The sequence below is a fragment of the Piliocolobus tephrosceles genome, chromosome X, assembly GCF_002776525.5.
Source record: "Piliocolobus tephrosceles isolate RC106 chromosome X, ASM277652v3, whole genome shotgun sequence".
Classification (NCBI taxonomy): Eukaryota; Metazoa; Chordata; class Mammalia; order Primates; family Cercopithecidae; genus Piliocolobus; species Piliocolobus tephrosceles.
The window spans coordinates 67,610,025-67,623,424 of record NC_045455.1 but is presented as its reverse complement, the minus strand read 5'-3'; the positions used below and the strand labels follow the sequence as shown (position 1 = coordinate 67,623,424).

The 13,400-nt window shown below is 37.9% G+C and overlaps 1 protein-coding gene across 5 annotated transcripts in view; it reads left to right on the top strand.

Annotated features, from left to right (window-relative positions):
- SETDB2 (SET domain bifurcated histone lysine methyltransferase 2) overlaps nucleotides 1-13,400 on the top strand; it is a 53,759-nt gene that overhangs the window by 15,486 nt on the left and 24,873 nt on the right. For 4 of the 5 annotated variants that reach the window (XM_023187403.1, XM_023187402.1, XM_023187399.1 and 1 more), the window contains 2 exons: nucleotides 1,750-1,785; nucleotides 5,524-5,620. In XM_023187403.1, coding sequence (XP_023043171.1) covers nucleotides 1,750-1,785; nucleotides 5,524-5,620 — 133 coding nt within the window. The remainder of the gene's footprint in view (nucleotides 1-1,749; nucleotides 1,786-5,523; nucleotides 5,621-13,400) is intronic. The other variant, XM_023187401.1, reaches the window with a different exon arrangement.

Genomic DNA, 13,400 nt, shown 5'->3' with positions numbered 1-13,400 from the left:
TGTCAGAAGTGCCTTGGTCTTTCTGACAATCAGCCCCCATTCTGAAGCTGTCTAGGGACACCTCACCTCTCAATAGTCATTAGCATACAAAAGACACTCTTACCACTACTGGAGATTCCAAGGGTCTCAGAAGTTCTTATGTCAGGACCTGGGGACTAAGACAAATATTATAACAGAAGATGCTCCTCTCACACCTGTTACTTGAAATTAGAAGGGTTTTAGGAATTATGTCAGGAGCCAGGGCAGAAACCAAATATATATTTCTTATGATGTTACATGTACTAAGACTGTAAAAACAAAAACTGAGAAGTTATTTTAACAGGATCAATCACCATTCCATAAATCTTAGTCTATCACACATTTGCTGAAGTTTTGAGGAAGTACAATGTTTACTAGGTTTATGTTAATGCTGTTAGATGTTGTCAATAAATTTTAATGATTTTTGTCTTTTATAATTTGGAGTCTTAAGGCTTTTAAATCTCAGAAAATATAGTCTAGCATCACCAGTCTATTTTAAGTAAACCATTTGGTATTCAAAGGTATCCTCAATTTCAGTAGCTATAGTATAGCTTTGGAAGAGTAGTTTCTTGAAGAAAACAGTCTTCCTTTCACAGTATCCTTCAGTAACACTCAGAATTGTAGGGGAGGAAAAATTTTATCTCAGTGGCTGGGGGATAAGGGCTGTAACAAAAGATAGAAGACAGATTAACAGGAGAAGAGACATAAACAAATGTGTTAATTTTTTTTTCTTTTTTTGAGACAAAGTCTCGCTCTCTCACCCAGGCTGGAGTACAGTGGTGGTATCTCGGCTCACTGCAGCCACCACCTCCTAGGTTCAAGCAATTCTCCTTCCTCAGCCTCCCGAGTAGCTGGGACTACAGGCTCATGCCACCACAGCCGGCTAATTTTTTTGTGTGTTTTAGTAGAGACAGGGTTTCACCATGTTGCCTAGACTGGTTGCAAACTCCTGAGCTCAGGCAAACTGCTTGCATTGGCCTCCCAAAGTGTTGGAATTACAGGCATGAGCTACTGCGCCTGGCCAACTTTTAGTTTTATATGTGGGAATTAGGAGGACCAGAGAGATCTTAGGGTGAATACAGGAGGATCTTTATTGAGTGCACTCAGACCCAGCAGACTTAACATCCAAAAACCAGGCCCAGAACAAAGACAGCACTTGACTTTTACACACAAGGGAGTGGGCTAGCCAGAAACAAGCTTACAGTGGCATTAAGCGTAGTGGCATGAAAGCAATGATACAGAGGCAGAACAAAGATAGTTAATCAAATTGTGACAGGTTCGTGACTCAGGATTACACATGACCATTGCTCTGCAGCCCAGATGTCTGTTATCTAGGTTTTTCTGTAGTGCCTAGCACAGCTTATTCCATGACCTTCACTGTGGTGCCCAGTTGGCCGTAACTCAGGCCTGCTCAGACAGCTCATGACCTTCACTCTACTGTTTAGATAAAACAGAATACTTGAAGTTACTAGTTACAGAGAACAGGAATCTATACACTCATACCATAAGAGAAGGGAAAATTTGTTTTTCTCCTCCCTATGTTGAGGGAGTGCTGGAAGAGTCCCAGAGCACTTTCTTTGTGTCCTGGCTTCTTAGATAGTATTATCAAGACCTTTTCTGGGTCTGGGCTGTGCCTGTTGCTGCCTCTGGGATAAGTCATCCTAAAACGGGAAAGCTTATTTCTCTTTTTAATTTTATTTTTCTTTCTTTCTTTAATTTCCTGCCTCACAGGAGCATCACAGAAAGAAGTGAATACCCAAAGCACTGGTGAGATTTGAGAGCACATTATACCACCCTAATAGGTGAAAGGGAGGGGCAGAGGAGCACTTCTGGAAGAACACATGACTTCAAAGATAAATGGGCCCTACAAGAATAAGTGGGAGATTTGTAAGAGTGTCTGAGTATAGTACTGACTGCCTCTGTTCTCCCTGATAAGATGAAATCATTCCTGGTTGATGAAACTTCTGGGAGGGGATTTATGACAATTGAGTTCCTTTTTGGGAGGATCTATTTTTAGACAGATAAGGGAACTCCAGAGAAAGCCTTTTCCTATATTTGTTCATTCTCAGATGTCTTCAATTCAAAATAATTTTTATGCTGCTATATCTCATCTGGACAATCTTTAATGGATTATATTTAGTTTTGCAGGGGAGAGGCTTTTAACCTCACTTGTTACCAAGAAAAATGATAACAACTAATTCTAAAGATTTCTTTTCATTCTGAAGAAACTTTTTTCCACAAAAAATCAGTTGGTTTTTGTTTGGGGTCTTTTAAGGAAATAATTTTATCAATAGAAATGCTGAATATTATAATTTCGTATTTTTATATAGTTTGTCCCTCTGAAATGTAACAAATGCATCAAGATAAAAGTGTATTTATTTGCTAGTGGTGAAGTGTTTTTAAGTAAACAGTTGGGGAGAGTTATGTAATTGACATTGTTGGCAAATGTAAGGATTGAAAACCTTTGGTAATAAAGTTTCATGTAGGCTGGATGCAGTGGCTCAGGCCTGTAATCCAAGCACTTTAGGAGGCCGAGGTGGGAGGATCACTTTAGCCCAGGAGTTTGAGACCAACCTGGGAAACACAATGAGACCTCATCTCTACAGATAATAAAAAAAAAAAATTAGCTGGCTGTGGTGGTATGTGTCTGTGGTCCCAGGTACTCAAGAGGCTGTGATGGGAGGATCGCTTGAGCCCAGGAAATCAAATCTGCAGTGAGCTGGGATCACACTACTGCACTCCAGCCTTCCAGCCTAGGCAAGAGAGTGAGACCCTGTCTTTAAAAAAAAAAAAAAAAAAAAAAAAAAAAGGTTTAATGCTAGCATTTATTTTAAAAAGAATGTTGAGAATGAGAGAAACAAAAGAACTTTGTGTTGAGGTCAAAACAAGCTGTCCTGGATCCAACCTAGACTCCCCAGGCTGTCATCAAACTGCTAATTACGTTTGTTTTTCTTGATGATGTGTAACTCTCAATATTTCCTCTGTCTCCATATGAAGGATTGGATAGTGTTTTCTTGAGAGAAATTATTTCCCTTTCCTCTTTTATCTAATGACTAAATCTCCATGTTTTTGAGTAAATCCTATTTCCAACTATGCTTATATACATTTATTTTGCTCATATTTGTTAATGTAGGTTTATATAACTTATGCAAATAAATTAGCTGGAGGAAAAGTCAAACTCTTAATTCGTAAAATTAATTTCTAATCAGTTATAGCTGTGAACCTAAAATAATCACAAGGGTCAGAATCTGAATTTTTTTTTTTTTTTTTGAGATGAAGTCTTGCTCTTGTCCTCCAGGCTGGAGTGCAGTGGCGCAATCTTGGCTCACTGCAACCTTCGACTCCCGGGTTCAAGCCATTCTCCTGCCTCAGCCTCCTGAGTAGCTGGGATTACAGGTGGCTGTCACCATGCCAGGCTAATTTTTGTATTTTTAGTGGAGACAGAGTTTCACCATGTTGGCCAGGCTGGTCTCGAACTCCTGACCTCAGGTGATCCGCCCTCCTCAGCCTCCCAAAGTGCTGAGATTACAGGTGTGAACCACTGTGCCCAGCCCAGAATCTAATTTTGAGAGAGTTTATTCAGGTGCAAAGCATAAGGGTAGCCATCCGAGGACTGGTGCTATACCAAAGAATGGTGATAAATGCTTCTGGTGTGGGGAGAAATGAGGATTATTTATATAGGCAAAACAGAGGTGTTGAACAGGATTACAGCATTTTTGTGCAAAGGGTAACATACAGATATTTGATTGGCTACTTTTGGTTACACTCTAAGCAGATTGTCCAACATTCTGTTGTAAACAGGTAACAGTCACAAGGGTCTCTTTCTCCATATCATTTAGACTAAGTTTGAATAAAGAATAGGGAGTCTTAGCCAGGCATGATGTCTCAGGCTTGTAATCCCAGAACTTTGGAAGGCTGAGGTGGCAGGATCACTTGAGTCCAGGAGTTCAAGACCAGCCGGGCAACATAGTGAGATTCTACCTCTACAAAACAATTTTAAAAATTAGTCGGGTGTGGAGTTGCCCATGATCACATCAATGTACTCCAGCTTGGGTGACAGAGCAAGACCTTGTGTCTTTAAAAAAAAAAAAAGAATAGGGAATCTAGTTAATGTGTAACATCTCAACACAGAAGTCAGAAAGCAATGATCATACACCAAAGAAAAAAATAATCATGTTACATGAGTCATCTTTCAGGGCTTAACTTTTCCCTTTGGCGTAATAAATTTGGAAGGTCCTAAATTTTTATTTTATTTTTACATAGCTCTCTTCAACTATCAAATTTTTATTTATTCATTCATTTTAGAGATAGGGTCTTTCTCTGTCGCTCAGGCTGGAGTACAGTGGTGCAAGTATAGCTCACTGCAGCCTACAACTCCTGGGCTTAAGCAGTGTTCCCACCTCAGTTCCCAAATAGCTAGAACTGCGGGCATGCGCCACTACGCCTGGCTAACTTTTTTTTTTTTTTTTTTCTTGTAGAGACAGGGCCTTGTTCTGTTGCTCAGGGGGCCCTTGAACTCCTGGCCTCAAGTAATCCTCCCACTTCATCCTTCGAAAGTGCTGGGATTACAGGCATGAACCTTGTGCTTGGCTCAGCTATCAGATTTTAAACCTTTCTTTACTTGGAAAATTAAAGACAGATATTTTTCAGTTAGCCACGGAGCAACCTTGAAATAGAATATCCTTTTATTAAACTTTTTTTGAGGGGGAAAGTAAGTTATAATTTTTTTATTAGAAAATAAATATACTGGGCCAGGCACAGTGGCTCATGCCTGTAATCCCAGCCCTTTGGGAGGCTCAGGTGGGCAGATCACTTGAGGACAGGAGTTCAAGATCAGCCTGACCAACATGATAAAACCCTGTCTCTACTAAAACTACAAAAATTAGCTGGGCGTGGTTTTGCACGCCTGTAATGCCAACTACTGGAGAGGCTGAAGCAGGAGAATCATTTGAACCTAGGAGGTGAAGGGTGCAGTAAGCCGAGATCACACCACTGCCTTCCACCCTGGGTAACAGAGTGAATGCGACTCTGTCTCAAAAAAAAGAAGAAATGTGAAAACTAGATCAAAAGAGATACCCAGATACTTCATCCCCTCCCCAAAGTGGTTGTAGAGCAATAGGAAAACAAAAGGTACATAAATTTTTCATTTTCTGACTTTTATAGAGCCTTTAAGAATTATGTGATTTCTCTATAAAAATGCATGCAGAAGCAGGGATACTCAATGTCCACCTTAAAGATTGGTTAAGCTTCAAATCAAGTTCAGGCCAAACTAGAGTTTCTACAGTAGAAATGTTTTCTGTCCTCAGTGTTTTATCCTATTTTATTAATATTTTTGAAAATATTGACATTTAATCTTTTGCCTCAATCTTGAAACCTTATTATGTTTGCAAATTTTAGGGATCCATATGGGCATACTCTAGTCAATGAACATATTACTTGGATACTTATAGCAAATGGTTTTTAACTTGGTATATTTGTTGCTCACATTTGTATTTTTTTGTATAGTTCATATGCCTGTGACTCAGAAGGAACAGGAAAACAAATCCAATGCATTTCCCTCTACATCATATGGAAACTCCTTTCCAGAAGACTGTACATTTCTGTATGTATATAAATTATTTGTTATTGATGCTTTTGCTCCTACAGATTTCTTCTTTATAAATCACTTGACGTTAGAATAGATGAGATATAAAAAAAAAAAATTCCCATTAAAGCTTTAAAAGTTGTATATTTTAGTATTTTATGTAGGATAGAATTTCATGAGTCTCTGAAAAGGTTATTTAATACTCCTAGTTAAGTCTTTTTATAAAGTTTAGCTTAAGATGTCTTTGTGTAATTTATTAATACACTGAAATCTACCAAGTAGTGTGTTTTTTTTGTTTTGTTTTGTTTTTTGTTTTAGTGCTTAGATTATACTGGAGAATTTAAAAATGTCAAAGTGTTTCTTTTAGTATCAGTTGAGTTTTCACAATGCATAACAGCTCTGAAGTAGTGTCAAAAAGTTTATGTATAGACTATGGGTCTATATTCTATAAGCTTATGAATAGACTAAATTTTTCTGACCTTCCCTTTCCATTTTATCATTACTTTCAGTAAAGATTCTTTGGCATAAAGGAGAATTGCAGAAGAGTGAATCTGATACTCTGACACGTAGTCTTTATTTTTAGTAGATAATACCTGGGCCTAACCCTTCAAGTACTAATTACAGAGAAGTTTCTGAAAGTTCTGTAGAGTAAAGAACATAGTTTCAAAACACAAAAAAAGTATCTTTAGAAAGAAACTTCTTTGTTACCCTAATTTCATTTGTTCTTTCAGCTCAATATTAAATTGACCAAAAAAAACTTCAATATATAATTCTTTTTTTGATTTCATGTCTGTGAGAGTTGTAGATAGACACTGTTTCTTATGATTTGGATTTACAAATACTAGAGATGTCATTGCAGTTTGAGTGGGTCTCAAAAGGCCCATAAAATTATTTTAAAATGCTCTAAAGTTAAGTTTACACTTTAGCTCCTTAATTGGCCATTTCAGTAGCTCACAAAACAGTTTTTTTCTTAGAAATTCTGACCTTTGAATATACAGTGTAAAATTTCATAAGTTTTTAAGAACAAATTCACTGAGTCTAAATCACTAAAATATGAAGTTCTTTTTCATGCAAATTACCACCAAACAAGCTCTCTACCAAACAGTTATCTATATATTTAGACATTATATTTTAAACGTAAATGCAGGAGTGGTTTATTCCTGTGAAGTATCATTTTGTGGTTTAAGTTCATTATACCAGCTTACGAGAATCTTTTTGAATTTTGGAATATTTTTTGTCCCTTTCAGCTTATCATCTTGTACAAATAAATAAGCTTTCTAATATTCATTATGGTCACCGAAAACAATATTGACCAGGACATGACCAAAGATAAAAACCTTGTGGTTGGCTCACTACTAGACACTGTTTCTATTACACTTCAGAAAGAACTCTTTAAGCAACTGTGAATTTACTTCTACAGTTGTCCCGCCTACACTTGTCACTTACAAGGTGGTCATGAACAATCAAGGTTCACTGCCATAGCATTCTGTGGCATTGCCAGACATTATCCATAGTTATTGAAAACTTTGTCGAAAAAGAAAATTCAGTTAATTGGGATTTTTCTCACCTACTTGTTGACTCAGCACCTAGTCTTGGCCTTTTAAACTCCAAATATTTAGAAGTCACACACTTGATGCCTTCTTCTGGAAATTTTTAAGAGACCAATGTTAAGCTAACCTTTCTATATTTTCTGTAGCCTGTCCTCCTTCCCTTTTTAAAAATCAGGGCAGTGAGAACTTGAGGATAAGTGGTCACAGAAAAAATCAGGGCAGTACTGTTTTATTTTTAATTTTTCCGTATTTGTAGAGTCTTCTATATGCTTAAATAAACTTGAGTTCTAGTACCCTCTCTTTAACTGTCACAGACTTCAGTTTCTTTTTTTTTTTTTTATTGTTTCCAACTTGAGAGCCATACTTACAGATGGAAAAGACAAAGGCAGAATTGTTTTTGAGAAACTCTTTCTTCTTTTTGTTATCAGTTAACCTTATCTTTCTCCTAACAGATTATTTTCTTGTTCTAAGCACTTTAGTTGTTTTTTGTTGTTGTTGTTGTTGTTGTTGTTATTTTATTAGCATTTTTGGAAACCTCGGTTCTTACTAGGCTTTGTGATACTTTTCTTACCGGTTCATACCAATGTTTCATATTCGTAATTAACTGTCAGAATTTCATTTCCTTAAGAATCTCCCATCTCTCTTGTACTGTATTGACACTCAGAGGCTTTTGTTTTTTTGAGATTATACCTAACTTTGAGTTGAGCTTTCTGAGATCCTTTCAGATGAAGGAACATGTCTTATTAGGCTTAGGATTTTCTTCCTTTGCTGTTAAGAATTCCAAGGAAGCATTTCATTTTTGACTGGAATTATGTTTAAATAATTCCTTTTATATTTCCTCTGCAGGCCGGAAGTTTATTACTTATTTTACTTTCAGTACTTAAACCCTCTTAGCAGGCCAGTGGTCACATAGGCTGCCTGGTAAACTAAATGGTCAATAACTTAAGCCAGGGATTCTCAGCCCCGGCTAAACTGCTCGAGATTAGGCTGAGCATGGTGGCTCATACCAGTAATCCCAGCACTTAGGAAGGCTGAGGCAGGAGGACCACTTGAGCCCAAAAATTCAAGACTAGCCTGGGCAACATGGAAAAACCCCATCTCTACAAAAAAATAACAAAAATTAGCTGGGAGTAGTGGCACATGCCTGTGGTCCCAGCTACTTGGGAGGCTGAGGTGTATCACCTAAGTCCGGAAGGTCAAGTCTGCAGTGAGCCATGATCATGCCTCCACACTCTAGCTTGGGTGACAAAGTGAGACCCTATTTCACAAAAAAGATTATACAAACTATCAATGGCAAACCCCAGGATGAAATCTTGGGTCTAATAAGACACAGGCTTCAGTTTTTTGTGAGGTTTTTCCTTTTCTTTCTTTTCTTTTTTTTTTTTTTTGAGACAGCAGGGTCTCACTCTGTCTCGCTGAGTGGACTGCAGTGGCACATAGTCACAACTCACTGTAGCCTTGACCCCCAAGCTCAAGCGATCCTTCCACCTCAGACTCTCAAGTAGCTGGGACTACAGGTGCATACCACCACACCTGGCTAATTTTTAACTTTTTTTTTTTTTTTTTTTTGGTAGCGATGTGATCTCGCTGTGTTGCCCAGGCAGGTCGCGAACTCCTGGTCTCAAGCAATCCTCCCTCCTCAGCTTCCCAAAGTGCTGGGATTACAGGCATGAGCCACCCCACCATACCCAGTCAGTATTTTATTTTTGAGTTGAACTGAATTTCTACTCCATATAAGTGAGTTATGACATAGGTAAATGTAAAAATTAAAAAAAATAATTAAAAAGATATCCTTTTTATACTTTTGTGATTTTAGAAGTCTGAATTTCTTCTTTTTTTTTTTTTTTTTTTTTTTTGGTCAAGTGTAAACTTTGGTTTGTCAGGAGTACACACCTATTCAAGCTAGCTTAAGTAGTGGACTTTACTAGAAGTGTACGAGGCATGCAGCTGTGGTTAGCATACTGGGTGACATTGGGCTTGCACCACTACTTAAAGACACAGGTGTAAATTTAAGCCATTTATGTGGCTTTTTACATGACATGCACACAAACCCAAAAGATTGTTAAAAAAAAAAAACATGCACACACAAGTACCTAGACATACATACACACATATATGTAAGTAAAATAGGTCTTGAAGAACAGAAAATGTAACACAGCAGGCCATGTGAACACTAAAATAGGAACTCAAAAGTCAGTACCTGAGGTCAGGGTTGACACAGTCTCAACTCTACTTATATCTGTTACCAGTAGGTTTCTTCTCTTCCCACATGACCAAACATAGCTGCTCCAGCTGAACTCTAACCTTCTAGTGCAAATGTTACCTCATGAGACATATATATATATATATAATTTTTTTTTTTTTTTTAAATAGAGACAGGATCTAGTCATGTTGCCCAGGCTGGTCTTGATCTCCTGGGCTCAATGAATCCTCCTGCCTCGGCCTCCCACAGTGCTGGGATTACAGGTGTGAGCTACCACACCCAACCATTTTTTTAAATATCTTAATTTAAATTCTTGAAAGAGACTGTATAAAAAGCCTAGTATGTATACAAGACCCAACGTCTTTGAGTACACTGAAATTAATATACCTTTCAGAAGAGGATGACCAAAGAAGAGACTGAGTAAAATAACAAATTTACCTACTGCAGTATTTAGATGAATACAGTTTACATTCTTGTTTTAAAATATGCCCCCTTAATGGTCATAGAGGATAGAATGACTTCTTACTTTAGCCTTGCCAAAAGCTAGATAATCAGTTGGCAGCCTCTAAGCCGTGCTTCACTTTGATGTTCAGGGTGACTAACGACACCCTGAACAATTGTCAAATCGAATGCAAACTGAGAAATCCTTACCGAGAGACTGGCAAACAGGTCCAGACAGCCGTGGACTTCTCCTTCTCACTAGTTATTCCTTATCCTGTATTTACCTCTAGCACTTTTAATCAATAACTAGATTTACAATACTGTACATAGAATTGGTTTTGTTTATTTCTGGTTTTTTTTTCCGGTAATGTATCTTCACACCTAAATGAAGTTAACCCTCCTCTCCATAAAATTGGGATGAAATTAGGTTACTTTATACTTAAGACTTGTAAGTTGGGGGTTTTTTTCTTCTATTTAGTAAAATGAAGCACAGATAAGAAAAATCTTTTCTAAGGTTCATGCTAGTGTTTTATTTTTATGTTTTTCTCCTTCTTTTCTGTTTTTTTCCTCATCTCCTCCCACTCCTCCCTAACTCTTCTTAAATGTAAAACATATATTTCTCTGTGTTAATTGCTCAGTAACTAGAGTCTTGTATCTCCCAGTTTTTATTTATTAGTCATAAGAAGAATACTTTTAAGCTAGTTTGACTTTCTTGAAATGTAAATTCCAAATTACAAGTTTTACCAGCATATTTACTATTACAAATTTTGGTCCTAAGTGGTTCTAATACAACTCCAAGTAGTGGCTAACTTGGAGTTGTATTTGTTGTGTCATATGAGGAAATTATGTAAAGGACATTAAACTACTATTCAAATATTAGTTGTTATTTAAGAACTAAAGATAACCCAGATACTTTCTCCCTCACATATATCCTGAATTAATCCCTTCATATTCCAAGAAAAATTTGAGTCATCTACATTAATATTTAATGTTCCCCTTCCTCCAAAGAGCAAAACAAGAACCAAAAATTTCATACCTGAGGCCAGGTGCAGTGACTCATGCTTGTAATCCTAGTACTTTGGGAGGCCAAGGCAGGCAGATTGCTTGAGCTCAGGAGTTTGAGGCCAGCCTGGGCAACATGGTGAGACTCCATCTCTACCAAAAATGCAAAAAATTAGCTGGGCGTCGTGATGCATGCCCATGGTCCCAGCTACTCTAGAGGCTGAGGTGGGAGGATTGCATGAGCCCAGGAGGCAGAGGTTGTGGGGAACCAAGATTGCACCACTACACTCCAGTCTGGGTGACAGAGTGAGACCCTGTCTCCAAAAAAAAAAAAAAAAAAAAATTCATAGGCGAAATGGGGAACTCAAATGACATTTACAGAATAATATACTGCAGAATCCAATTTGAAACATATTTATTTGGTTAAGTCAAATTGAAAAGGACAACAGAACAGTTTACTATCTCTATAAATCTCTTAAGTGTATAAGTAACTTGAGAGTGAGTAACTTATATCAAAACCAAGAACAGGGCCATGAGAGCCTAAGGAATGTATTACAGTGAATTCTGAATGAAAGAAAATAGGGTGGTTTATCTCAGATAGACAAATAAATAGAATATCCGGAGTTCAGATTATACTATAATTCCTTATAAGAAAAAGTGGTAAGAAGGAACTTGACACTTAATAATGGGGAACAAGTAGTTTCCAGGTACCACCTTTGAAAAACAAGAAGATATCGGATACTAAAATAAATCAAGGACCAGGCATGGTGGCTCACACCTGTAATCCCAGCACTTTGGGAGGCCAAGGAAGGTGGGTTACTTGAGGTCAGGAGTTCGAGACCAGCCTGGCCCACATGGTAAAACCCTGTCTCTACTAAAAATACAAAAATTAGCTGGTTGTGGTGGTGGGCATCTGTAATCCTGGCTACTTGGGAGGCTGAGGCAGGAGAATCACTTAAACCTGGGAGGTGGAGGTTGCAGTGAGCCGAGATCACGCCACTGCACTCCAGCTTAGGTAACAGAGTGAGACTCCGTCTCAAAAAAAAAAAAAAAAAAAGAATAAAATGAAATGAAATAAATCAAGGAATAAAAATAATTACTAAATTGGATTAGGCTAAAGAAGATAGAAATTAAATGGAAAAGAAAAACAAAAGGTGAGTTATAGAATATATTTCTTACTATGTTATGTCCTTTCCAATATTATTCAAAAGCACTAGATAAATTGAAATTATTTAGGGAAGCATAACCTTACCTTCCCCTACCCCCTCATTTTTAATGCATTAGGCATTAGTACATTGTAGTCCATGGATAGTGATGGATTTACAGTAATCATTTCGCTGGGTTCTCACCAATATTTTTTACTATCTTTTCAAGAAATTTAAAAGATAGAGTGTATATATAAAGGAATATAACTCATGCCATCCAGAATTTACAGCTATTAACGTTCCATTGTGTGTACTTCCAGTCTCTCTTTTATTTTGATTTTTTTGGAGATGGAGTCTTCGTTCTGTCACCCAAGCTGGAATGCAGTGGTATGATCTCGGCTCACTGCATCCTCTGCCTCCCGGGTTCAAGCACTTCTCCTGCATCAGCCTCCAGACTAGCTGGGACTACAGGTGCACACCACCATGCCTGTCTAATTTTCTGTATTTTAGTAGAGATGAGGTTTCACCATGTTGCCCAAGCTGGTCTTGAACTCCTGAGCTCAGGCATTCCCCCTGCCTCAGCCTCCCAAAGTGCTAGGATTACAGGCACGAGCCACTGTACCTGGCCCTGGTCTCTTTGTAAAAAAGAAAATGAAACATTATAGTATCTTTGAACTATATTCAACTTCCCAGCATGACAGGTTTCTTTGTCCTGTCTACCTTTCTAGGAGCAATCACTATCATCAATTTTTTTTAAATTTATAATTGACACAAAATTGTACATAGTTATGGCAAACATTCAATGCAGGTATACATTATGGTATGATCAAATCAGGATAATTACCTTATCACTATAAACATTTATCATTTCTTGGTAGTGACAGCACTCAAACTCTTCTAACTATCTTGGAAAAAACACACTGTTATTTGCTATAGTCTCCCTACTATGTAATAGAAGACCAGAATTTATTCTTCCTGTCTCCTTTTTATCTTTTATTTTTTTTAGAGATAGAGTATCACTCTGTCACCCAGGCTGGAGTTCAGTGGCACGATCATAGCTCCCTGTAATCTTGAACTCCTGTCACAATCTTCCCACCTCAGCCTTTCCAATAGCTAAGACTACAGGCACACGCCATCATGCCAGACTTATTATTATTTTTTTTTTCACTTTTTGTAGAGACAGGAGCTTGCCGTATTGCCTGGGCTGGTCTCGAACTCCTAGGCTTAAGCAATCCTCCCACCTCCTTCTCCTGAGTTGCCGGGATTACAGGCTTGAGTGACCGTGCCTGGCCTAATCTTCCTCTCTAACTGTAACACTGACCAAGACTAACCTCTCTCAGTGCCCCATTCTTTCCTGCCCTCCCCTACCCTCTTCTGTCTACTATGTAGACAGAAGATAATCAGCCTTCTACTGTCTACTATGAAATCACATTTTTAGATTCCAGATATGAGTGAGA